Raw genomic sequence first — 27,805 nt, forward strand, 5'->3', positions numbered from 1 at the left:
CATCCACCTATTGCACTCTCAGCAACCTCTTTCCCCCTCAGCCCCACCAATCTGCCATTTACTTCTCCACCCCGAGGCTCCTAGCCTCATTCCTAATGAAGGCCTTTTGCCCGAAGTGTCGATTTTCCTGCTCCTCGGATGCTGTCTGACCTGCTGTGTTTTTCCAGCACCACACACTTGACTCTAATCTCCAGCATCTGCAGTCCTCACTGTCACCTAATTTCTTTTGCAGACAGCAACTGTTGGTGACAACTGTGCAATTGCCATCTTTCTCTCCTCAAAATGCATCTTTGTTCGATTAGTTGACCCGTTACTAGCTACTAATCCCTTACATCATTGTTCCTTTTGACATGTAATCTTTCTTGCCCTTCAACCTATCACAGAGCTTTCTCTCTGTACTGTTCCTGCCCTTAGACTTGTTTAAATTTTATTCCATTGACTTAATCTTGTTCTGAGGGAAAGTCTTTGACCTGAAGCATTAATTTTTCCCTCTGCATATATGCTTTCTTGCTGAATATTTCTAGCATTTTCCTTTGTCCCAAGTTATTTGCATGTTCTTCCATTCTAAATGGATTTTCATTACAGTGTGGAAAATGTTTTATATTCGTGGTGAATATTCCTTTCACTTTAAGTAGTTTATCTGTCATTCTGTCTGATATCTTTTTTTTGTTTTACCTTACATCCTACAAAGTGGTTTCATTGTCTTCATTTTCAGCTGTGACAAGACAATACATTATCCTGTCTCTTTTCTTCCCTCTGCTGATGCTGAGCAGCACGCTGTAATATTTTGCACATTTTCTATTCTTTATGCCATACTTTCTGTCTCTACATTTTCCCTTCGGTGATAACATATTCATGGATTCCAGTCTCTCAATTTGAATTCCTTTGGAAATAATTTTATGGATATTTTAATATTTGGATTAAAAGACAGGAAACGTTGGAACTCATTGGGAAGACGTAAGTACTCAGCTCGACAAAAGTGGGTAATAATGGTGTAGGCAAAGAAACAAGTTGTCTATTAAATATAAACAAAGTGCTGGAAAAGCACAGCAGGACTGGCAGCATCTGTGGAAAGAGAAACACAGTTACCATTTCGACTCCAATGTGACTCTTATTCAGAATCTGCTGATGTTGCCAGACCTACTGGATTTTCTGTTTTTATTTCAGATCACCAGCATCCACAGAAGGTTGTTTATAAGTGGTGCATTAAACTGTTTCAGTGAAGGGTGTGCTTGCTTGTATCTATTCACAGTGGTATGTGACAAATGAAGAGCTCTTCTTTGTACTACATTATATCATGGCATTTTATCTTGCTTACACATTATATGGCCAAATGGCATAACCCCTGTCAAGGATACCTGCTTCTAAACATTAGGACTCAGTACCTGCTTACTGATCCATCAAAATGGGCCACCAATAGAGCAATTTCCTGGATTGTTCCCATTGCCAATCAGTTGCGACAAGATATTTTGCTTCCCAAGCAGGGGTCAAGCCATTCAATTCAGGCACAAGCTGGGAAATATATTTGACTCCCTCTGTGTCACTGTAGCGATTTGAGTAAACATAATTTTAAATCCCTCCTGTCCAAGGATTCAAAGGGAGACTTGATGGGTCATGTACTGTAATTTATTTGGCATACTGCTCCTTGCTTCACAGCTGTATGATGGAGGAGTTTTATATTCAGCAGCCTTCATCTGTTTAGAAATCATTTTTGCCCATCTTGGTTCGAAGCTGTCTAGCAACTGATTGGCTGGCAAGAAATTTGATAATGAAGGTTAATGCAAGAGAAGTGATTTTGTTTCCTACACTTAGAGGAATAGTTAAGTGTACAACTATAATTTTGTTTTGTTTTACTTGGTGATTTTACAAAAAAATTGCAATTTTTATTTAATTTACATTTATTTATCATTGTTTTTGATTCTGTATCCAAACTGTGTTCCTTGACTCCCGATTCTATTTCTGTCACAGGATCACAGAATTCCTACAATGCAAATAGACACTATTTGGCCCATCAAGTCTACACTGACCCTCAGAAGAGCATCCAACCCACCCCATTCATGACACCACCCCCCAAATGACCTCACCCCTGCATTTCCTATGACTAATTTACCTAGCCTGCAAATCCTTGGCCGCTATGGGACAATTTAGCATGGTCAATCCATCTATGCACATCTTTGGACTGTGGGAAGAACCTGGATCTTATGGCAGAAACCCATGCAGACACAGGGAGAATGTGCAAAGTTCAAAGCTCTTGATCCAACAGTGCCTTGACTTCGAAATTCTTTTCCTTGTTCTCAATCCCTTGATGGTGTTGTGTCTCACTATCTATGCAATCTTTTCAAGCCAGCACCCTTCTGGGATATCTGCATTCATATTGGCACAGCCAAATATAATTGGTGGTCATGCCTTCAGCTGTTTAGGTCTGAAATTTTCTTCCCCAAACCTTTTACAGATCCCTATCTATCTTTGGTTCTTACAGGAACCTTTTAATGAGCTTATTTTATCAAGCTATTGGCCTTCTGCTCTTACTTTTCTTTCATATTTCGGTGCCCAATTTTGCATAATAGCAGCCCTGCAATGTTCCCTCTCAGCCACCCCAAAGTTGAACACATGCTGTTTATCATGCCAAAGCCATACCAATGCATATACATGGAGCATGGAGGTCTGCGCATCAGCTGGAGAAATGAGAGGGAATGAAGCATCTTTGAATACTTTAGTGCATGAAAAAAAAGTTACTATTTTATATGTTTACTGTTAAGTAAATAATTTGGGCAAGTTGTCTAATAGACTTAAGCAGAATATCCCAACCTTATTTAAGTCCCAATTCCTGTGATGTTAAATTGTATGAATACCCTGCAACATGACATAAAAATATTCAGCTCCTTTCAATGATATGTATCTAAGCTTTCAGATTTTCAAAATCCAAGGAACCAAAAACAAAAATCAGATGAAACTTCTCTGCTGAGCAAGTTGTAAAAACATGAAACTCTAAGGATTAAAAAGCAGTAGTAGGTGACTCTGCCCCATCAGTCTTGAATCCACTTGGGCAAATCCACTTGTGGTGATGACCAACCAGACAGAAGTCACCCTCATGATAAAAATGAAAGGTTCATACTGGCGGCTTCACACATTCTATCATATTTGCCACAAGCTCTAGAGATCACTGGATAAATGTCAGTTTACCTTAGGGCACCTTCACCATGCAGATGGTCAAACATAATGACTCACTGTATTTGCTTGCATTATTTCTTAAAGTTATTATGCGGGACAGGGATGAAAAACAGCTACAGCAATTGAAGTGGGCCTCCAGTTGCCAGTCTGTCAACCTGCTATGGCAGCAAAACCCTAGCTGGAGTTCTTCGTTGGCTGGCAATGCATTACCATTGCCAAAACAAACATTATTTCCAAATCTTGTTTCTCAGGAGTTTGCATATGTTGACAGTTCAAATTATCTCCTATTACCAGTACCGTCGTCCTGCTGACAAGGATCATAGCCTGACTTGGATGTCTCTGTTTCAATGTCTTTTCTGAAATGAACGGTGATACTGGAACTAGAAATCCTGTTGGTATAAGCCTCATAAACTAAGAGCTGGATTAGATGCTAAGAATAATTTCTTGCGTTCTTTCAGAAAGCATTATATGTCACCACCATATCTTCATTGTTCCCCAGAAAGTAATGATAACTCTGTATAGTCACACTGTTACCTGATTGTGGTTGGTTTTAATGGGCCAGATAAGCTTGGTAGTAGTGTAATTTTACATTACTAAGGTTGTTAATTGGCTTTTAAGATAGCACCAGACTATATAGTCAGATAAAATATGTAAAAATTAGCCATTTATCTTATTGCTTCTTGGACTGCATTGTCTGGAGTAATTCTAAGCCACATGGATAAACAACTGTGTTTCATCTTTGATTTCAGCGAGGTGTGTTTATCAGCTTTGGTACTTCTGGGCTAATGAAGCAAAAAACATGTTTTGTGCTTCTAATTGCTACCCAGTCCTTTTCTTAAAAAGTCAAGTGTGCATTTGAAAGGACTTATTTGGATTTAGCCGTGATCTTCCAGCAGTTAAATGACCTGTTGTGTAACATCCATGTTCATTCATTTAAAGAATAGTCACTTGAATAAGGCCTTTTCCCGGTGAAACACATGCCTAATATTAACTTAAAATTTGGCAGAAACAGGTTTTCAGAAAATCCTGAAATGTGAGGCAAAATCATAAGTTTTAAACTCTTAGAAAGATAAATTCTAATTCAGACACTCAGCAACCTGCTTTTTTGTAACTGTCGACTTGAGTGAAATTTACTTAATGATCCTTCTGTTGTAATCACTTGGTAATACTGGCAGAACCAAACACCTAATCAGACGTTTTGGCTTTCCTTGAAATTTCAACCGCAATTCTTCACATTCACAGAGATGGACTGAGATTTTGGGATAATAAAAGAAAGTCTTGGTGTCTCATCAAAACTTAGTTGAGACTGACAAAGAAACGACTTCTGTCTCTACATGTACAGCATTGTGTAGAAATCCAAAATTGCTGGTCATGTTTTTATATTTCCCTGAAGGCTGTGCTGTTGAAGCCTCTACTGATTTAAATCAATTAAAAATCACTAAACTGATAATCTCTTAGTTTTATGTAACTATCCTTGAGAAAGTTTCACTATATTAAAATGAGATACAAATGGGTTTGTGATGGTTTACTGTTCAAAAGTCTCTCTCGCCCTGAAAACACTCATTCCTGGAATTCCATATATCCCTATTAAGAAATAAAGATTCATAAATTTTCAAAACACTTATTTCTAAGATTGTGATATTTAAACCTCTGCCATAATCCTTTGTAATTGTTTCAATTAGTGCACTTTGCTTCCTGCTTTGCTGTCTGAATATACTTTCTTGTCATTGGCTGTTACCTTATTTGGTGATATCCCTTGCTGAAAATGTGTTGCTGGAAAAGCGCAGCAGGGCTTATGCCCGAAATGTCGATTCTCCTGTTCCCTGGATGCTGCCTGACCTGCGCTTTTCCAGCAACACATTTTCAGCTCTGATCTCCAGCATCTGCAGACCTCACTTTCTCCTCAAAGATATCCCTTGCTGGACAGCTGGAGAACCTTTAGTCTTGGAGCCAAATTCAAATTCATGTGACATAATGGGGAATTCACATGAGAGGTAGATTGCTAAATATTTGTGTTCAGTGTATTTGTAGATCACAGGTAAGCTCTATCTCTTTGCTGACTGTAAAATACAGGGCGTCGTGGTATAGCATTATAACTGCAATATTTGTAGGTACTACTATTGAAGTTCAGAAGAAATAGTCGTGCCCACAATGTCCAGCTGCTTAATTGTGTCACGCAGACTGAAAGGCTAAAAATTCATTTGTGTAGCACCACCACCTCAAAACCAAGCTGTGTAAAACGAGTTGATTCTTTGGGGCAGATAATGCAGCTAGCTTTAACTTGTATGACTATCATAGGTTTCTTCAATGGTATTAATTAGGAAAACTATGCATGGATTAGCAGGCAGTCTTGTCTGCATGGCATATTAACATCATCTTTGTAGCATGACTTTTCAGTGATGCAGCATGAATTGTTTTATAACCCAATGGGTTAAGACAATTGTCTGAGCTCAGAGTATGCCTTAATTGTAATTGGGATATTAAAATTGGTTTTGTAATTTGCTTTGGTTTCTTCAATATTTTCTAATTCATGTAATTTGCTTTATGATTGGACTCTGGTGTATGGCTTCAATTGAGCTGCAGCTTCATTGCAAAACTTGTACTTTAATGGATTTTCAGTTGAAGCATTAACAAGTTATGTTTGGTAGTGCAAGTTTATTGAAAACTGCAGACTAATGAAGACACAAATTAGACCAAAATAAACAATTTCTGTTTCTTTCAAAAATGAAAAATGTCTGATATTTCATTATTTTAAAAACTATTATTGTGTTTGTTCATTTCATTAAAAAATGTCACTTGTTCTTGGCATACCTTTTTAAAGCATAATTCTATTTGGACTATTCATATTTTTTAATGCAGGCCATTGTTTGCAAATTGAACAGTGTAAATACCTTATTTAAAGTTACATCTGCATGTTGAATTCATTTCTGGCTTTCATATTGGGCAAGATGGTGATAATGGCTAGTATGTTCTTGTGCTGCAGAAAGTGAGGGAGGAGGCAGGAAGGCCTCCTGTGATCTACAAATACACTGAACACAAATATTTAGCAATGTGATGGGCTCAGTACCATTACCTTTCTGCCTCTTGCACAAACCTCAGGGCAGGGAAGACTCCTGGTTGATCTTATCATCCAACCTCCACTTAAAATCCTTAATTAGTCAATTAATGACTGCACAAGGCTCTTTACCATCTTGGCTGAAATATTTTCCGTCTTTGGTGAGTCTGCTGACACACAGCCCTGCATCACAGGTAAAAATGTGGATTGTACATCAGCTCAAGGGATGGGGTTGTCCCTCGATCTATACTAAAGTCTGCATTGTCGAGGGTATGGACATGAGGCAGATGGGTGACTGCTGAGAGCCATTCCTGAGCCATCACTTCTGGTTGCCATAGCTTTGCTGTACCCCTGACTTCCACTACCTGTGTTTCCTATTCCATGAGTTGCTGCTTGATTCTGGGACCCCAGGTGGAGTCATACCAGCATTGCCATACTCACCCAGTGCTGCTGAGTGTTCGAATGACTGGTGTTTGATTGGCCAACATCTCTCAGTGGGTGAGACTATAACTCTCGGGTTCATTTCCTACTGCTATCCTCTTGGAAGTCTGATGGGCAGAAGATAGGGCAAACTTTCTTCCTAAGAATTGTTGTGAATAATCTGCAGCTTTTTCAGGTGACACGTGATTCCACCCACACCCTTCCCACCCCCAAAAAAAACTCTGAAGTTTCTACTCAGTATATTTACGAAAGGAGGATATGACTGTTTACGTGTATTTTTGGAGTGATACAGCACGGAAACAGACCCTTCGGTCCAACTAGTACATGCCGAATATAATCCCAAACTAAATTAATCCCACTTGCCTGTTCATGGCCCATATCCCTCCAAACCTTTCATATTCATGTATCTACCCAAATGTCTTTTAAACATGATAATTGTGCCAACATCCACCACTTCCTCAGGAAGTATATCAATCCCTCTATGTAAAATATTTGTCCCTCAAGTCTTTTTAAATCTTCCACTTCTCACCTTAAAAATGTGCCACCTCGTCTTGACATCCTCTATCCGGGGGAAAAGACACTTACCAACCTTATGTTCTTAAGTGTGGACACTCTTTGTCAAAGTTTACCCTTTACTTGCGTCACTGAGAAGACAAGTTATAGGAAGATCGGTCATGAAGGATATTTCAAATACAAGGAGCGTTTTAATTCTGCTTTAAGAAAACAGATGGCCTCACCAATGCTGCTTGCAGTGATAGCAAAACCTTCCTTTTATATTCTATTCACGTTTGTTTCTCTCATGTATTTAAAGTGATAAATTTAATAACATTTTAATATCCTGGTTTTAAAAATAGCCACATAGAATAAACTACAAAGATACTATGATAAATCTTCATAAATCAATCTTGGGTCTCAGCTGGAGTATTTTGTCAATTTTTGTCCACTGGCTTCAGGGAGGATGTCCAGAGTTTGGTGACGGTGTACAGGAGATTTGCCAGAAAGATGCCAAGAATTGAGGGACTTCAGTTGGATGGACAGGAGAAGCTGGGATTGTTAATTTTAGGATGGCATTATCTAAAAACGATGTTTCAAATCACGAGTGCTTTAGGTCGAATAAATGGGGAGGAACTGGTTCCATTTGAAGGCTGGGCTAGTAACCAAAATGCACAGGTTTAAGATGACTGGGGTTTGATTAGTATTCTGTTACTCAGCACGTCATTATGATTTAGAATATACTGATTGTGGTGGAAACAGCGAGTGGTAACTTTCCAAAGGGAATTTGAAAAATAAATGTTTGCTCGGCTTTGAAGGAAGTGTGCTCGGCTTTGAGGGAAGAGTGAAGGAAATCAGACTAATTGTGTGTCTCGTGCAGAAACCTGAAACGGACAAAATGGTCTGAATAACTTGCTTTGATTTCCATTACTTTCCTATGGTTTGACTGCTAATTTGAAGATACTTTGATATTCATAAAATAAAATTATGTTTGGATTTCAATATTGATATACTGCACATATTGTCTTTGCCAATGTTTGTATAACATCCAACTGTACAGTATAAAAAAGCCTAAAGTTTGTGGTAGGAATAGTAAGAGTGTTTAGAGGCCTTATTCTGCCACTGAAACCAATAAGAACATATTCCCATCACTCTAATTTTGTTAAATGTTCATAATTAGGGGTGTTGTTGAGGGGATGAATGGGTGTTTGGAATTTGGCAGGGTGGGGCACCATTGCATGAGACTGGCGGTGTCAGTATGACTGATTGGGGAGTTACTATTATGTAGGCAGTATTATCTAAGGATAGAGCAGGTTTTAATGCATTTGATCGTTGCTGGCTCAACATTAGGTAAATATGTTAGAATCATCCAGCATCTCTGAATCTAACTCGGAGATAGGACTTCTTCAGAGGGAAGTGGAAACTCCATCCAGTACTGGACACTGGGTTATTGTGCTTCAGAACTTTCATTTTTGTGGGCATGTCGCGTTGTCAGTGTGCTGGGAATTCTGAGAAGGCCTGATATATACCTATCAAGAATTGTACTTGTACTGGGAGGGTTAACTTGCAACTACAGGTGGCATAAATTTGCTTTGTAATCCTCCAAGTGCAGGAAATTCAGAAGTGAACTGATTGGTGTTTATAATGTTAAAATTATTTGATATGGAGAAACTATTTAATTTGTTTGGGACATAATTAGAGTTAGGCCAATTCAGGAGGAAAATCCAGCACATTACTTTTTAAGTCCCCTTGGCTTCCTATAGGTTACTGACTTCCCATTCAGTCGCACTGATAATCATACACATCTAAATTTGCCCTGTTCAGTACTTTCTTTTCTTTTATCTTTAGAGTTTATATTTGAAATTGTAAATAATTTTATATGCTGACATAGTTCAGTGAAGCATCTGTTGATAGTTTGGCTATCAGAATTGGATGTCCTGTTTTGTCTCAAAAACACAATTTACTGTGATAAAACTTCATTGGACTAACGGTATGGCCAAATGCAAAAATGAATATTTTATTTCATCAGGAGCACAGTTGTTTATCTTTTCATATGAGGAAAAGTCTTAACCACAATTTTATTAGTTTACAGGGATTTTATATGTTAACAATAACTTTGGATTTAGCTAATTCTTTTTTAATTTGATAGAATAAAACAGGAAATGATTGGATGGAAACAACTCATTTGAAAGACTAGGGAAAAAAATGAAAGAACCGAGAGAGTGGTCCAGTCAAATTCTCAAGAAAAATAGTCTAAGATCATTTATTTGTTAGTTTCTCAAAACTGCAACATGTAATTTACAAAATAAAATGTGGAACAAAGAAATTTTCAGAATTCATCAATATAATTATCTTTCTCTTTCGATGTAGTCAGAACCACCTTTATGTCATGCCTCTTAAAAGTTTGGCCGAATTGCATACATTTCTTTTTAGCAGTTGAGGCAATTACCAACTCTGCCAATGAAGTATGAACATTTGCAATTGTAAAATTTTCCAACATATCTGTTATGGATCATTGATTCTGTTTTGTCACAATCTTCCACTTTCATGTTTTTTTTTAAGTAGTATGAATGTAATTTATGCATGTATTTGTTTTTCAGCTGGGTTAATAACTTTGGTCATGAAGGACTTGGTCTCATGCTTGATGCTTTGGAGAAACTATTGGACAAAAAACAGTAAGTCAGAATTAGTTATTTTAATTTAAAGACACAAGATGATGTGGAGAAGAGTTGGTGACGAAATAAAAACCCAAGGTGTTTAAAAAACGTTGTGATATAATACTCAGATGATATTCTGACCAGTTATTCAACCTCCTCCACATATGGTAACAATACACAATTGAGTACTCCTTCCAAAATGGTGGATTTCTTTCCCAATTTATTTCAAACTTCATATTCTTCCCTCTATTCTTGCATGTTTGGGGATGCTTGAGTATAGATCCAATGTTGCCATCTGTTTTCTGCTGCTTCTCTCCGGCTTTTCTCATGTGAGATACTAGAGGAAATTAAGTTTCCTTTCCAACCTCCACTAATGCTGTTTCAAAGTTTGTTTTCTTTCTTTCTCTTGTTTTTCTGTCTGTCTCTCTCACATTCACACATGTGCAAGGAAACATATTCGGGTTTTACTGAAGACAATTATGGATGACAAACATAATAAATTAAAAATTTGCTGATTTTATAAGGTTTCATGGGAAAAGGACTTGGAAATCTTGAAACATACTTTACCTTGGCAGTGCTGTGTTCTTTTGTGATACTGAGGCTTCTTGCTTCACTTCCAGATTCCCACTCAATCTCTCCATTTTGGCTGGAGCGCACCAAGGCATTTAAATGTTTTAGTAATGAAGTCTCCAGGTTTTATGTGTGATGCACTCTGTGTTGCAAGTCATTCTGCACAATTCACCTCAGAACCATAATGAATATTAATTACTCTTATCCTGATGAGTGTGTAAGATTTTTGGGCACACTTTAATTGAGACCTAAACCAATTACAGTTAAGTACAATTTGGAAAAAGTAATTAAAGTTTGTCCTACTTGGTTACAAGACCCAAACGTGATACAAGTTTGTCATGATAAGTACATGCTTGATAAAAATACATAATTTTTAAAAAAGGCTTCCAGCCTCTCCACGGGATATCAGTTTACAACCCTGGTTCGTCTGGACTCAACTCTCCTGTTCTATTGACTAAAGTTCTTTTTTGTTTTTGATCTTCCTCTGCCTTGTTGGATTAATTCCTGTGGAAGATTCTTCAATTTATTGTGTGTTTCCAGATGGGGTAGCCCAAGTAATTATACTTTTGGGTGAGGAGGGATGAGCTGGCTCCTCTTTATTCACCTACTGACCTCAGTTGGTTGTGACAAGATTAATTTTAAAATGCTCCTTTCCTTTGTGAGCACATTTCTCTCAGACTGAATGAATTTATGCTTAAGAAGGAGACAGTTTAACCAAACTTTACTTTAAAGAGTGCGTTCCTTCCTTCGTGACTAAATGTGAGAAGAAGTTGTAACACAATGCATACAAATTACAAATGAAAATGAGTAAAGAAAAAAAAAGAAATACGATCAACGTCTAGGTTGTTTTTGAAGAGTAGAAGGTAGAATGATGTGTCCATTAAATTAAGAGAACCCTAGTGTTGATGTTAGTATTTGAACAATTGATTTCAAGGTTCTTTTCTTTGCAGATTAGCTGAAATTCTTTTGGTCACATTTCCTTTTCAGTTGTAGCTGGTTTGCTGACTGCTTCCAGTACACAGAGCAAGAAGATGTCTTTTGACCTTTTAGCATGAATCAACATTTCAGGGGTTCACAGGGAATCTTTTAGCTGTCAGTGAATTCCGTTCTTAGAAGTAGGATTGTCTCGCATGCTTGGGTTGCAGGTAATTGAAAATAAGCACATCTAGTTCAAAAATAAAAAATATCCTTAAGCAACTCAGGAGTTCTAATCTGATGTTATGACATTCCCCAGTTCTTACAAGCCACTACACTCTCTGCATGATCAGAGGCACCTTGAAGTCAATTTATTAATGCATGAACAGTTCATAGTTAATTTTGGATTGGCTAGTTAGTTGGCTTAATTACTGTTTGGTATCTTTAAAAGCAAAGGTCATCCTGCACCACTTCTTCCTGTCACCTCATGAAGTTAAATACTTTTTTTTTGAAATATGATTAACCCTTTTATAACAGCTTGCCCCCCTTAGCTTATCAGTTCCATAGATGTTTACCAAGATAAGGTTCAACCAAGTCACAATTGATTTGTCTGCTTAGAGTATATACTGGCAGGGATTAGCTATCATTGCAAATGTTCAATTTGAATTTTCTCCAAAAAAATTCAATGTTCTTAAATTATAACAACCATTTGTGTCTGCACAATAATTACTGATTCCTGAGGCAAATTTAAATGTAAATATCCTACAATCTAATATCTATAGTCGAGTTTTGTATTTTAAGCTTTAAAAATTGCTGGTCTTTGTTTCTCAAATAAAAAAGTTTTTACTCATTCTCATGTGCATTTGCTTAGGTTACGTTAGCCTGAGCCATAAAATAACAATAAAACCACAAATCAAAGCCTTTACTCTTGACCCGGCCATGTGGCTTCTTCATTATGGAAACTCTTTTACAACAAACTATGATTGAACAAAACATAATTTTATTCCTCATCTGTTTTACTGAAGTCAAAATTCTTAATTATTGAAGAATAACAAAATGCTACAGATGTGTATTCTAACTTTGGCCTTGAGTCCATTTGTGTTAATCCTTGGACAATTGACAAGTAATATTTAGCAGGATGGTTCTGTGTGAATATTTTGCGTTAACCATCCAAAATATAAAACAAATTTCTAGTTCAAAACATGTTTTTCATTCAAGTTTTAATAAAGTATGACAACTCTTTGAAGAAAGTGTATCTATTCATACATTTCTTATATTCCAGACAAGAAATGATTGACAAGAAAAACCAACATAAGCTTATCCAATGTTTAAAAGCATTTATGAACAACAAGGTAAGGCATTCGTTTTCATTAAAATAACATGTATTTTGTTTAAAAATTCAGAATTTTCCCTATAATCACATTCATGGTCAATTACTATTCCCAAACAAAAAGTGCTACATATCTAATATAGAAATTCACTTCCATGAGTTATGTATCTGTAAGAGCTTATTTATGAAAATCTAATGCTAATCAACATTTAGTTAATTTTTAGGTTTGATATTTGAATTTTGGATTATGTGAAATGTTACATTGTGCACTATTCATCTTCTAACTTTAAGTTTACACAATGTAAAATCCATACTAAACTAGCTACTACAATTGTGAACATCTGACTGAATTTTGTACATAGCACGAGATATGCATATTGCAAGGTCAACACTTTCATAGTGCACATTAAAGAAAAATGTTTCCCAGTGTTGTTTGAAAATTAAATTGTGAAACTGAATGATTTACCTTGGACAATGACAGATTGAAGATGGGCTAAAGCAGTGATTTGAAGTAGCAGAGAGTATAGGGCACATTAAGAATGTATGACGAATATTGCGTAAATTGGGATAAGTTTCGGGGGTGTTGAAAGCTAATGTTTTTAAGTTGATTCAGTAGGTTACAAAGCCTATGTAGCTTGACAAGAATTTGCAAGATAGCTTTGTGATTTTGTATATGGAGGAGAAGCACATCATAGTTTTCGAGATCAAGTGGAGCAAATGCATGGGAAAAATGCTTAACAATCAGTACAAAAATTATTGAGCAGTGTTGGAGAGAGAGAGGTTTCACAAGTAAATGCATTCTTTCTCATGCATTGAACTACATATTATTGCATTTAACCTGATGATGTTGATGGGATTTGAGCATCAGTGCATCTAAATACAGGTTGCTCTTACCTAATGTCAAGGTTGCATTCCTGAAAATCCCACCTTTATGTGGGATTTCCCTCAGGAATAAATATTGAAATTGGAGTTAGGGTCTGTTGGTCTGTCCCTGTAAATGGAAGTACAGTACTTTAAAAATCTAATTCCTATACTGGTTAGTAAAGTAACTGTTCATAAATAAAAGACAATAAAAGACAATAAAATTTGTGAATCATGTGTACTGATCTAATGTGCGTTTACCTTTAAATGGAATTCCAGTACATTTATCTCCAAGTACGTTTAGTTTTTCTACTGTTACTTAAGTTTTAAAAAATGAAGATACATATAACATTCTATTTAAAGTAGCTCCTGTAGTGGATCCTCTGAGAATAGAGCTGGGGGTCTGCTACCTTGTTTTGAGGAGTGTACCTAGGGGATTGTGGTGTGGGGGTGTCTTCTGAGTGTATTTTTTATTCCTGGCTACATTTCTGAATGGGGCTGAAAATGTGTTGCTGGAAAAGCGCAGCAGGTCAGGCAGCATCCAAGGAACAGGAGAATCGACGTTTCAGGCATAAGCCCTTCTTCAGGAATGAGGAAAGTGTGTCCAGCAGGCTAAGATAAAAGGTAGGGAGGAGGGACTTGGGAGTGGGGCGTTGGAAATGCGATAGGTGGAAGGAGGTCAAGGTGAGGGTGGGGGCGAAGAGATCAGGAAGAAGATTGCAGGTTAGGAAGGCGGTGCTGAGTTCAAGGGATTTGACTGAGACAAGGTGGGGGGAGGGGAAATGAGGAAACTGGTGAAATCCGAGTTCATCCCTTGTGGTTGGAGGGTTCCTAGGCGGAAGATGAGGAGCTCTTCCTCCAACCGTCGTAATGCTATGGTCTGGTGATGGAGGAGTCCAAGGACCTGCATGTCCTTGGTGGAGTGGGAGGGGGAGTTGAAGTGTTGAGCCACGGGGTGGTTGAGTTGGTTGGTCCGGGTGTCCCAGAGGTGTTCTCTGAAACTTTCCGCAAGTAGGCAGCCTGTCTCCCCAATATAGAGGAGGCCACATCGGGTGCAATGGATGCAATAAATGATGTGTGTGGAGGTGCAGGTGAATTTGTGGCGGATATGGAAGTAGGAAGGCGATGTGGCTGTGGTATCGAGTCTGTTTGAGAACGTGGCTGAAGAGCTTCTGTGCAGAGGAGATGACCTAGGGTGTGCAGTGAGAGAGGGACTCGCTGAAATTGTTGTAGAGGGAGGAAGAGAGCTTCTTCAAGGAAGGCATCCTTGCAAGAGGATTCGCAGTAGGTTAAAATCTTCGAGGAGAAAGTGAGGACTGCAGATGCTGGAGATCAGAGTTGAAAATGTGTTGCTGGAAAAGCGCAGCAGGTCAGGCAGCATCCAAGGAGCAGGAGAATCGACGTTTCGGGCAGAAGCCCTTCTTCAGGAATGAGGAAAGTGTGTCCAGCAGGCTAAGATAAAAGGTAGGGAGGAGGGACTTGGGGGAGGGGTGTTGGAAATGCGATAGATGGAAGGAGGTCAAGGTGAGGGTGAAAGGCCAGAGTGGGGTGGGGGTGGAGAGGGTGCTGGCCAGTGCTGTGGCGTTTCTGCATCAGATTGTGATTCATGGTTTGTTGCAGTGTTCAGGGATCTTTGTCTGTGTTTTTAGATTAGATTAGATTACATTACAGTGTGGAAACAGGCCCTTCGGCCCAACAAGTCCACACCAACCCGCCGAAGCGTAACCCACCCATACCCCGACATTTACCCCTTACCTAACACTACGGGCAATTTAGCATGGCCAATTCACCTGATCTGCACATCTTTGGACTGTGGGAGGAAACCGGAGCACCCAGAGGAAACCCACGCAGACACGGGGAGAACATGCTAACTCCACACAGTCAGTCGCCTGAGGTGGGAATTGAACCCGGGTCTCTGGCGCTGTGAGGCAGCAGTGCTAACCACTGTGCCACCATGCTGCCCACCCCATTAGATTAATGTGATGAAGATCTCTCTTGTGGTGTTCTGCTGGTCGAGGGCTGAAATCTGACATAGGAGGCCCTACCAGGGTCCAAGGAACTGGCGGGGTGGGGGTGGGGTGGTGTTGCTGAACTTAACCGTGGCTGCTGACTTGTGGGCACAGTGTACAGGAAGAGGGGAGAGGCAGCAGGGGAGTGATAGGAGAGATTGAGAAAAAGAGGAGGAGAGGTGAGTTGCCGAGCTTGGTAGTAGCTTGTCCCCAAGATGGCGCATCAAACTCAAACTAGTCCTGTGACTCCCAATCGGGGATTGGGGCCTGTTGACTTCCACCTAGATTGGCACCCAGCAGGCCAGAGCAACTATCAGTTTCAAACTACGTTGGCATCTGAGGGATTGGACGAAGGTAGCTGCCCAGTTCAGAATAAACCAATACTCCATGGTTGAAGGGCTGCCAAACCTGGCAGTCACTGATTTTGTTGTGTGCAGGAGGTAATGGCAGCCTGTGCAGGATCTCAGGGAGAATACTGGTAAATGACAGCTCTGGCAGATGATCTGGGGTCAGGTGGGTATGGTCTCCTCAGTGAAGACCTTGGACAACAAGCAGCATGGTTGTAGGTTGGAAGGCTCAGTGAAGCCTCAAGTTTGAGAGGGAGGTATTGTTCCAAAATGACACCAATTCATTACAGCAAAATAACTCTAAAGGGGCAAACTTAAGTATGGCCTCCCTGTAGATGCAGATTAAACTGGATTTATTACAATCTCATTTTAAACGAAACATAATTTGAAACTTTCCAACTTTGTAGGATCAACAGTGAAATATTATAATAATATCCATGGTGGCAGTCATCGTGTAGAATCTTGTCCCTGAAATTGATTTGTGGTATTAAAGATGGCAATTCATGCAAAATATACGTAACTGCAGGACATGGAAGGAGAACAGGACTGTTCGGATGGGTATGAGTAGAATCATGAGTCAGCTGTGCCATAGAGACTCTGAAGAGATGGTATCAGCAAAGTGAATGAATTCCAGTGTTGAACTTGGTGAGGGATAGAATTGCTTATGACCACATATTGCGGCTGAATGCATGTTGGTGACTTAGATAAAGACAGTTTTACTGCCATGAGCAGCCAGTCATAGGCCTAAAAAGAAAGATCTAGCTATAGGTAAAATATTGAATAGAGAAGCTATAATAGAAAGTAGACGTTTGATTAAACCTTGCGTGAAGGGTGCATTTCTTGTTGGTCACATGTTTGACAACAGAGTTCCATATATGAATGTCATGGTTAGACATTTAATAAAGCACTGCAATATCACTTCAGAAAGTTCTTCGTCTTACCTATAACCTATCTGTTTCTACATAGTTTGGTTTGCAAAGAATACTTGGCGATGAAAGGAGCCTATTATTATTGGCAAGAGCGATTGACCCAAAACAAACAAACATGATGATAGAAATTGTCAAAATTCTGTCAGCAATTTGCATTGTTGGAGAAGAAAATATGTAAGTTGAACATGTATTTGTTTTCTACACATATGCATTATCTGTTAGTCTATTTAAAAAGAACTTCAGCATTTGCTTCTGAAAACGCCGTTAAATTTTCCTTTTTAAATACTTTTTATTTGTTGCCTATTATGCTACTTTTGATGAGGTCAGGGAGGAGAAGCAAGGCATGTGAGAAACAAATTAATTTATTGAGCTCTGAAGAACATCATCTAAATACATTTGCTTTTGATTCTATTATTATTTATTTGTTCCACCTTGAGTTTTCAGCCCGAAGCCAGGTCCTTGATGATGATTTGCCAAACCGTAGTGAAGTGCTGTAATTATTTAGTTGCAGGTGGGGCAAAGAGACAGATCTCACATCTAACTCAGCTGGAGATCTAAACCCATGCTGTTGCCATTAGCCTGACTGACAAGTAGTTGCTTGGCTAACTTACTCCACATGGATGTTTTTATATTATTTGAAAGAAATTTAGAAGCTGAAACAGCCTATTAGTGGATTTTCTTTTGAATCAATCTGTGTAATGTGTTATGACACAGATCTGGAGCAAGTGGGACTTGAACCTGGGCCTCCTGGCTCAGGGGTAGGGATGCTATCACTGCACCAAGAGAAACCTCTTAACAGTGGATTTTTAAAATTTGAACTGTTTTTCTAATCGACTTGTTTAGACAGGTGGCATTTGAAGTCAAGTTGCACGGTTCAGGGGTAGGTGCCACTGCATCCACTCCTCATAGTGGATAATCATCTCACTTTAAATAACCTGATATTTTTTTTTTGCCAAGTAATTTTTTTTTGTTCTGCCTTTCAATTCGAGCTATTAGGAATTTGATCACGGAACAGTAAAGTTTCAGTCAGAGCAAATATTTATTGATTCTTTGAAAAGTGAAAGTTATATAACTTGGCAAGAAAACAAAGCTTTCTCAGTAGAATTAGTAATCTTTAATGGAACACTTCAAAAATGTTGTCTATTCTGTGGCATCGGAATCTACATATATATTTTGGAATGTGTTTATTGAATTTAAATCAGTGTTAATCCCCTCACTGGCTATAGAAAACAATTTGCTGTGCTATATAGTATTGTTTTCACTGACTGAGCTTGGCAAGCATTATAGTATTTTTTACTGATTATTATAATCATTATAAATGATTATTTTAATATGAAATAGATTTTCTCTATTTTCAAAAATTCAGTTTAACTATAGCAATGTACTAAACTTGTTTATGACTAGAGAAAAATTAAAAGGAAAAGTGTTTCTACAACATGCTGCTATGATTTTTTTCTATAATATTTTAGCCTGGATAAAATCTTGGAGGCCATAACTACAGCTGCGGAGCAAAATAATAGAGAACGATTTGCACCCATTGTCGAGGGATTGGACAATCATGAAGCACTTCAGCTGCAGGTAAATTTTTGTTGTTCTCTGTTCGTTGAGTAGCATTAGAAATAAGTGTACATGTTGAAGGCACACTTTGTCCTTGGCAATTTATTTCAATACTTTGTGTGTGTTAGTGCTTGCATTTTGTTTCATTAGTTGTTCATTGATTGGGGGTGGGTATTGCTGGCTGAACCAGCCTTTATCACCTGCCCCTCGTTCCCTTTGAGAAGGTGGTGCTGAGTTGCTGCCTTAAACTGCTGGAGACCCACAATACTCTGGATTTTGATCCAGTAACACTAAAGTAATGATTATACATTTCCATTTCAGGATGGTGAGTGGTTTGGACTGGAATTTGCTATTGTTCATCTTCCCATGTATTTGCTGCCTTCACACTTTCACTTGGTAGTAATTGCAGGTTTGGAAGGTGCTGTGTAAGCAACCTGTGTAAATCTCTGCAGTACATCTTGTCGATGGCACTCGCAGCTGCTACTGGCGTTCACTGGTGGAGAGAGTGAATGTTTTTTGGACGTCATGCTAATCAAACAGCTTCCTTGTCCAGGATGACTTCAAGCTCCATGTGTGTTGTAGAAGTTATACTCATCCAGTCAAGTTGGGAGTATTCCATCATGTTCCTGTCATGTGCTTTGCAGCTATTGGACTGGCTTTGAGGAGTCAAGAGATGAGTCACTGCCTGCAGTATACCGAGTCTCTCTGTTGTTGTAGATGGTCATGGCCTGCCACTTGTCAGCTCAAGCCAACAAGTTGTCCAAACATGTATCTGGATCTGGAGTGTTTCAGTATCTAAGAAGCAGAAAATAGTGCCAAACGTTGTTCAATTATCAGCAAACATCTCCCATTCTGACATTTTAATGGAGAATAGTTTACGATGAAGCAAGTGAAAGTGGTTGGCCCAAACTCATGACCCTGATAAACTGCAGAGGTGTCCAAGAGTTGAGGTGACTGAACTCCAACAACCTCAACCCTGTTAATATGTGTGAAGAATGACTCCAATCGAAGAGATTTATTTCCCCCGATTCCCTTTGAACCAGTTTTGCGAGGGCTCTTTGATGTCACACTTCGTCAAACGCAGTCTTGATATCAAGGGCACCCACACTCACCTCATCTCTGGAATTCAGTTCATATGTCTATATTTGAACCAAGGCTGTAACAAGGTCAGGAGCTGAGCGACCATTATGAAACCCAAAATCAAGTCTCAATGAGCAGTTTATTGAAAAGCTGTTTGATAGTACCGTTGATGTGATACCTTTCATCTTTTTACAGATATGCGTTGCATATCTTTTATCTGATATCATACCTGACACGAGCACTGATTTGAAAAGAAAATCTGAGACTGTTTTCTCTTTGTCAGCTCAAATGTTATGAAACTCTGACCTTTCTTCTGCCAAATTCACCGTTCTTTTTATACTAGTGTAGGACTCAGTTTCACAAATGTGTGGAGAAGCCATATGGCGGGTGTTAGCAACAGTGCCATTTTGACATGCAGCATCTTCCTCCTACTTGCAGGGAAACAACAGAAAGTGTATTCCAAATGCCAAAATGGCAACTGGTGCATGTGCAGACTGGACCCATGACATCAGCTGGCTGCAAGAGAATTTATGTGCATATTGGAAGTAATACTGGCAAAACGGTACTACAGTTCCACAGGAGAAGACATTTCGATGATTCAGGCTGAGAATGATAGTTGACGGCAGGATAGTAATAGAGGTGGAAGTGTAGTTGAGGAGACTTCATTAATATGTCATGATAGCTTCAAGCACCAAAAAGTCATCCATAGAATCTCTAGTGTGGAAACAGGCCCTTTGGCCCAACTAGTCCATACCGACCGTCTGAAGAGTATCCCACCCAAACCTATTCTTCTACTCGATTACTATACATTTACCCCTGAATAATGCACCTAGACAACACATCCCTGAACACTATGGGCAATTAAGCATGGCCAATTCACCTAACCTGCACATCTTTGGATTCTGGGAAGAAGCCGAAGCATCCAGAGGAAACCCGCACAGACACGGGGAGAATGTGCAAACTCGGGTCCCTGAAACTGTGAGGCTAACCACTGAACCACCATGCTGTGTCCGATGATTTCAGCTTTCATGATCAACTACAACTGTTTTGGGATTTATAAGTTGCTAGTCGTTTGAAGCTTTCCAGCAAATTTAGATAGTTTTTCCTCTTGTGCTTAAATTATACTAGACATTGATCAATGGTACTTAATTTATGTTGGTCGAAATTTGATCTCCGGAATCTCAGGGAGTGTTGTTCCATTTGCAAGCACAGCAGCATCAGTGCTGGTGCTGAGCACAGAGGCTGGTGGCACTTATTTGATGAAAATTCCCTGAAAGAGGCAGCATATTCCCCTGATCTACTCTCCTAACTAGAAGTGAAGATCCACAATGTTGCAACAGGATAAGGTTCAAATGAAAAAGTAAATCACTTTATTGTTTTCCACCAAGTTTATAGAAGATTGTTGCTGTAGTAAAAGAAAATCCTCAAAATTTAGTCAAAGTTGATTTCATTTTGCAGATGTCTCACCCTTCACATTTTAAATATGTCAACTCTATGGTGATGGTGCTTCCAAATTTCATCCGTATTTTTAGAATCTTATGTAGAAAGAAAATTGTGTTCAAGTTAGAGCATAAGGTTATATGATGTAGGTAGGTCATTCAGCTCATCAATTCTGTTCTGCATTGTATTTATGGAAAACTTTCACAAAATGCAAAATTTAAATTGCGAATATTATCATTTTAGTATCAGATTGAACTTCACCATGGAAAAAGTCTGCTCGCTTTCTTGAAAGTATAATTTTATTGAATAATTGGATATTGTATTCTATTCTGGCACTTTCTGCATCACCTTAACTAATCCCGCTGTTTCGGTTTAAGCAGAACCTTCAGTCCACTCTTGGCTAATCAAGGTAACTATATGTTATTGGTGTTTTTGCTGTCATTTACAGATCTTTAGGCAGTCATATTAGTTTACCTAGTTCTGTCATTAGTACTTGACATATTTGGAGTTCCCATAAAGTGGTGGGGAGTGTGGCTGAACAAAGAAACCTTGAAGTGCTGGTTTGTAGTTCCTTGAAAGTGGAGTCACAGGTAGATAGGATAGTGAAGGAGGAGTTTGGTATGCTTGCCTTTATTGGTCAGTGCCATTATTGGAAGTGGACCATCACCTTCGCCCTTGAACCCCATCCTTCCAACAGCTTCAAGGACAGAATCCTGCTGGTCCTCGCCTTCCACCCACCAATTCTCTGCCATTTCTGCCACCTACTGTCAGAACCAACCACCAGAGCTAAATTTCATTCTGCAAATACCATTTCCTCCACGACTCCCTCGTTCGGTCCATGCCCCCCACCAACCCACCCTCCTGGCACCTACCCTTGCCACCGCAAGAGGTGTAAAAACCTGTTCTCACACCTACCCCCTCACCTCCATCCAAGGCCCCAAAGGGTCCTTCCATGTCCGGCAGAGATTTTCATGCAGCTCCACATACCTCATCCACTGTCTCTGTTGCTCATGATCTGGTCTCCTTTACATTGGGGAGATGGGGCACCAACTTGCGAAACATTTCAGAGAACATCTCCAGGACACGCACCAAATCCCACTATGGCTGACTACTTCAACTCCCCCTCCCATTCTGCTAAGGACTTGCAAGTCCTAGGCCTCCTCTACTGCAAGATCCTAGCCACCCACGATTGGAGGAAGAATGCCTCTTCTTTCACTTTGATACATTCTAACCACACAGGATCAATATTGATTTCACCAGTTGATTTCCTCACTTCCGCCTTCCCCTCACCTTCTCCCAGATCTGCCGCCTTGAACTGTCCTACCTGTCCATCTTCCTTCCCACCTATCAGCTGCACAGTGCACTTTAACCTATCACCATCAACCCCACCTTCATCTGCCTATTGCATTTCCAGCTACCTTGCCCCCCAGCCCCATTCCCTCTCATTTATCTCTCAGTCCCTTTGTGTGCCCCCCCCCACTTCCGACGAAGAGCTTATGCTTGAAGCATAGACTCTCCTGCTCCTCAGATGCTGCCTGGCCTGCTGTGCTTTTTCAGTGGGGCACTTTTTGACTGATCTCCAGCATCTGCAGTCCTCACTTTCTGCTCCTTTATTGGCCAGTGCATTGAGTGTAAGGTTTTAGCTGTACAGGACATTGATTAGCCCTCTTTTGGAATATTTTGTGCACTTCTGGCCTTCCTGCTCCTAGAAGGAGGTTGTGAAACTTGAAAGGGTTCGGAAAAGATTTATAAGGATGTTACCAGGGTTGCAGGTAGACTGGGACTGTTTTCCCTGGAATGTCAGAGGCTGAGGGGTGAGCTTATAGTGGTTTATAAAATCATGAGGGGTATGAACTGGGTAAATAGACAAGATCTTTTTTACCAGGGTGAAGGAGTGCAAAATTAGAGGACATCGTTTTTAGGTGAAAGGGAAAAGACTTAAAAGGCACCTAAGGGGCAACTCTTTCATGCAGAGGGTGGTGCGTGTATGGAATGAACTGCCAGAGAAACTGGTGGAGGCTGGTACAATTGCACCATTTAAAAGACACATGGATGGTTATATGAATTGGAAGGGTTCAGAGGAATATGGGCCAAATACTGACAAATCAGACTAGATTAATTTAGGATATCTGGTCAGCATAGACAAGTTGGACCAAAGGGCCCGTTTCCGTGCTGCACATCCCTATGATGCTAGACTCTATAACTAAACTTAACTCATGCTTTGTTTCTGTGAAAGTCAATTTATTATTTTCAGATGGGTCAGGAAAGTATTGTCCTTTTTTCTTCTTCTCACATTTGAGTTCAATCTGAGCTTCCATTGTTAATTTGATTGCACGGTTTTGCACCCTTTTATGTCGAATGTGTTTTGTCAGATATGATAGTTAGATCTCTGATAAGAGTTTAAACTTTGGCAATCAGTTCCCAAAAAAGTGGTTGTAAAATAAGACTCATTCTCTGTCACCATTGCTTTTGTCAGAAAAGTTATAGACCAGTAATTTGTCCTTTCATACTTGCTGGTTGGCTGTTTTAAAAATTTATAGCATTAAATGACTGGTGTTTGGCCTCATTACCTGATAAAATTCCACTTATAAAGGTGTGCTCGTGCCAGAATTCTCTCAACATCCTCCACAGTCCTGAGGATTTTATATTTTTAGTGCATGGAATGTGGAGAGTACTGAATTTAGAAGAGGTCACCAAAATATTCGGACATATTATTGATGCAAATATGAATCTTATGCAGAAAGCATACCCCAATTGGTTTTCCACCTCAGCAGTTCAGGTGATTGAACAATTTTGTTAAGTTTCGTATGAATGGCTAAGAACGACTGCCATTTCATGAACATATAGGTTGCTCATTAGTTGGGTCAATGTTGCTAAATACTGGTTCGTGGGAATGTGTTGAAAAACTTGTCGCTTACTGTGCTTTCCTGAGATCTTTCCCCAGGTTGCTGTTTGGTGTGGCCAACCTCCAGACTTCTAAATAAAAATCATTTATCACTTAAGTGGTTAGCCCACTCGGAAAGTTGATCTTTCCCAGTTTAATCCCTGTGTAGCAGCACACTGTTGAACACTATTTAGTATGTATCTGAATAATGCAATGTTCTGGACTTAGAGCACACTATATCTGATCATTTTTACAAAATCAACTTAATTGTTTTTGGGCGTTTTATCAGATTATTTTGAAGGACATGAATGAATATTAATTTTGAGGGGCTCGCAAGTGTTTTGTCTTTTACATATCAATGTACCCACTTACAGTATGCATAATAAAGCATATAGGTAAAAACAATGACTGTAGATGCTGGAAACCAGATTCTTGATTAGTGGTGCTGGAAGAGCACAGCAGCTCAGGCAGCATCCGAGAAGCAGTAAAATCGACGTTTCGGGCAAAAGCCCTTCATCAGGAAGAAGTGCACCTTCCATTCTACTCATCTTAAATATGGAAAAGCTGTCAAGGATATAAGATCTGAGCTTGCTATCCAGACATTTGATTTTGTGCAAATTGGAAATATTTGGTGGATGGTCACATTCTCAAAGATGTTCGTCACTACAGGATGAGACTGCTCAATCTGTGTATGCTTCTGGTACTACAGCTGAATGTGGATATATCAGAGGTATAGTAGTGTTTCAGTTAAGTTTCTGTGCACAGTTTCAAGGCTTGTGCTATCAATCCAGATAATTAATGTTTATATCTCGATATTCAATAATAGTGAACAAAGATTAAATTGCTGTACACCCCAAACATTTATGTACTATTAGAAAGGCACTCTTTTTTTTTTCCCCCTGCTCTGTCTTCTGTGCGGTTCCAGTCCAACATTACAGTGATTCTCTCTTAATCACTCTTTGCAGTGGCCTTTCTGTTTTAATTTGCAGTACAGTTGCCTCAGGGCAGTGGGAAAGTTGTTAAATGCTGACCTTGCCAGTATAGCCCACACACTGTGGAGAATAAAGGACAAGTAAAAACATGCATGCCAGATAATCCTACAGTATTTCTGAAGACACAAATTAATTCTTCAAATGCAATGATCCTTCCATTATGAAATTTATGCAAAAGTGCATCAAATTGTGCTGTAAAGGAAATATTTGAGCATTTGTTGATATTGATTGTTGCATCATTTAACAGTTAATTGGGAATATTGCAATATTATGATGGTTAGAGTTTGTATCTTAGTATTCTACTCCTGCTACCTGTTTTTATGGAAGCTCCTCAACAGCATTGTGGTTGTAATTTATCATTGAAAATTTGATATTATTATGGCATATTTTGAGGTGCCAACCTGTAGATGTTTTCCTGTAATTTATCTAAGTTCTTATAGTAATGAAGGATCAAATTACCTTTTTCATTTGGATGTACTGTAAATAGTAGCCTCTCTTCAAGTTGTTATTTAATTAGAAACTTTAACCTTCTTTGTTTCATGACATAATGACCTGAAATGCAGTGGATGATTTTTCCTTATGGGGGAGAAAAGTCATGGCAGTTTATATTACTTTAATTCAACTATGAACAAGTCTGATAATTTACGATTTTTACAGGAAAAATGGGTACATGTCACAGGATACAATAAGCATACCACCAAAACCTTTGGGATTTTTTAAAATATAAAGTTGCCTCATTTGGCAATTACTGGCCTTACCTGAGAGTATGTGTTTGGAGTCGAGAATGTGGTGCTGCAAAAGCACAGCAGGTCAGGCAGCATCTGAGGAGCAGGAGAATCGATGTTTCGGGCATAAGCCCTGATGAAGCCTTGGATGCTGCCTGACCCGCTATACTTTTCAAGCACCACACTTTCGACTGTGATTTCCAGCATCTGCAGTCCTCACTTTCTTAGAGTATCTGATTTGAGAGTGGCATTGGGGTAACACATAGAAGGAAATCATGCCCTTGACCAATTGCTTTTTGAATGGCTAATAGAGCATCCTTATAAGGAGGGAGTGAAAAATCACTTAACGAATTGATGGTAATTTGTAGGTGAATGAAGAAGACTTTTAATCACTGCTTCTTTTTTGAAAAAAGAAAATAAGTCTAAAAATGTAATACATACAAAAATAAATGCTCATCATGTATATATGTTTTTGCATATCCTATTTGATAGCTTGAAGGGTTTGTATTAGTGTGCAGGTTATTTATATGTTAATACTGTCCAGAATCCATTTTGTTCAAACCAAGGTATGTTAATGAAAGGCTTTATTATGATTTTTGTCTTCTCTTGCTATCTCTGATTTGTCCCTCAAGCCATTTGTTTATATTTGAATAAACTCCATTTATCTTACCATTATATATAGTTTATCAGAAATCTATCTTGCAAAATACTGCAGTTTTGTTTTATGTATATACTTTTTCTCCAGGGTCTGATTTTTCAAGAGTGGTAGTACTGTTAAGATAGAAATGCATCACCAGAAAGAGGAATTTCTCCTGTAATTTTTTTTTTAAATTTCAGAGCATACATCCAATTTCTTTTTCATGAAATCTATAAAATCAGATTGATTTTTGGGGCAAATCAGAGGTAGCATCTTAAATTAAATAATGTCATGAATTTTCTGCTAGTCAGTCTCAGATCACAAAATCAGAATGTGAATCCAGTTTTATAATCCACATTTACCAGCTCGGACTAATTCCAAGAATATAAGTCTGCAACTTCAGCAGCATAGGAATCATAACTGAAATATTGAATTTTCTATGCCTGTTTTAAAAATGAAGTTGATATTTATTCAGTTTTCCTCCTATTGATTTTGAAAAGATCAATGAGAAACCGGTAATAGCAATTAAAGAAGGAGCAGAATGTTAAGCAAAATGTAACCATGTCAATATTGCAATATTTCCAATGAAATGCTATTTAAGCATTATTTGGGAGTTTACTCTACACTTTTAGTCTGATTAATTTGCACTCATTTTTTTAACCTTGTGATCATCGTTCAGGTTAAATAATTAGCTCGTCCTTCATAATCTTTATTTTTGCTTCTGCAGATATGAGATCTATAATTTTGCATGCTCCCTTTGTTACTTACATTTGGGAATTTAAAAATTCTATAATGATTTTTTTGTTAAATGACTCTGAAAGATCTGGTTTTCTTGGTTTTGAGTCCATGCCCAATTTCAACATGAAGTAAAGAGTGAAGGTACTCTCAAATTTCTGGAAATTTAAAATCATGTTTTACAAACTAGTTCGCTGATCCCTGTCTATCCGGTTTGCTGAGATTATTCTTCTGGCTGGCCAGGTCTTGCTGCCCCTCGATTTTCCTTCCTGAGGAATTATCATTTGCTGCAGGAGGCACAGAGCAACTCGTTCGCAACTTATAAATTTCTGATGTATTGTTTAATATAACAGTTCATGTCAACTGATCAAAATGGTGAACTGACAGTAGTGTGGGTTTTGCAAATGCCTCTGAGTTGCAGGATTTCTTGTTCGTATGGTTTTTACATTTCAGAATCGTCAGATTTTTTATTTTTAATAATGTTGGCATTCTTGAAATCTAAATAGTTACAAAAATACATGAAGAAATCAAGTTTTTTTTTCCCCCATCAGAGTTTATGTGGCAGCGGCCACCACATGTTTGTCAAGTATCGATCTGTGGAGAAAATTATTTTCTCTTTCTCTGTTTTAACCTTTAATATTTCTAAAAATATCTACCTTAGAAAAGAAGGCAAGTTTTTTAAAAAAATTGCTAATTAGCAGAGTTTCTTCAACTGAATTATTTTTAAGAGTTGTGTTTGTTGAATTTTGATCTGCAGAGTGATAATCTTTTTTAAAAATAAAAATAATATAAAAACAATACATGAAAAGGGAAAGATTATTTATATACCTGGTGGAAGCCTACATGTGGATACTGGAAAGTCTTTTTTATCCTTAGATTGAAAACTGCATGTTGGATTATTTCAGGAGATTTTTTTCCATTTGTTCAGTTAAGTGTTTGATTTCTTTTTAATATTTATAGGTTGGACTTTTTTTCTTA

The 27,805-nt window shown here is 38.6% G+C and overlaps 1 protein-coding gene across 5 annotated transcripts in view; it reads left to right on the forward strand.

Annotated features, from left to right (window-relative positions):
• diaph2 (diaphanous-related formin 2) overlaps positions 1-27,805 on the forward strand; it is a 753,551-nt gene that overhangs the window by 250,256 nt on the left and 475,490 nt on the right. For all 5 annotated transcript variants that reach the window (XM_087992147.1, XM_087992148.1, XM_087992149.1 and 2 more), the window contains 4 exons: positions 9,760-9,834; positions 12,584-12,653; positions 16,815-16,951; positions 18,247-18,355. In XM_087992147.1, the coding sequence (XP_087848273.1) occupies positions 9,760-9,834; positions 12,584-12,653; positions 16,815-16,951; positions 18,247-18,355 (391 nt within the window). The remainder of the gene's footprint in view (positions 1-9,759; positions 9,835-12,583; positions 12,654-16,814; positions 16,952-18,246; positions 18,356-27,805) is intronic.

This window comes from Chiloscyllium plagiosum, unplaced genomic scaffold (genome assembly GCF_037043375.1).
Source record: "Chiloscyllium plagiosum isolate Xiang-an unplaced genomic scaffold, Cpla_swu_hap1 HiC_scaffold_11, whole genome shotgun sequence".
Taxonomy (NCBI): Eukaryota; Metazoa; Chordata; class Chondrichthyes; order Orectolobiformes; family Hemiscylliidae; genus Chiloscyllium; species Chiloscyllium plagiosum.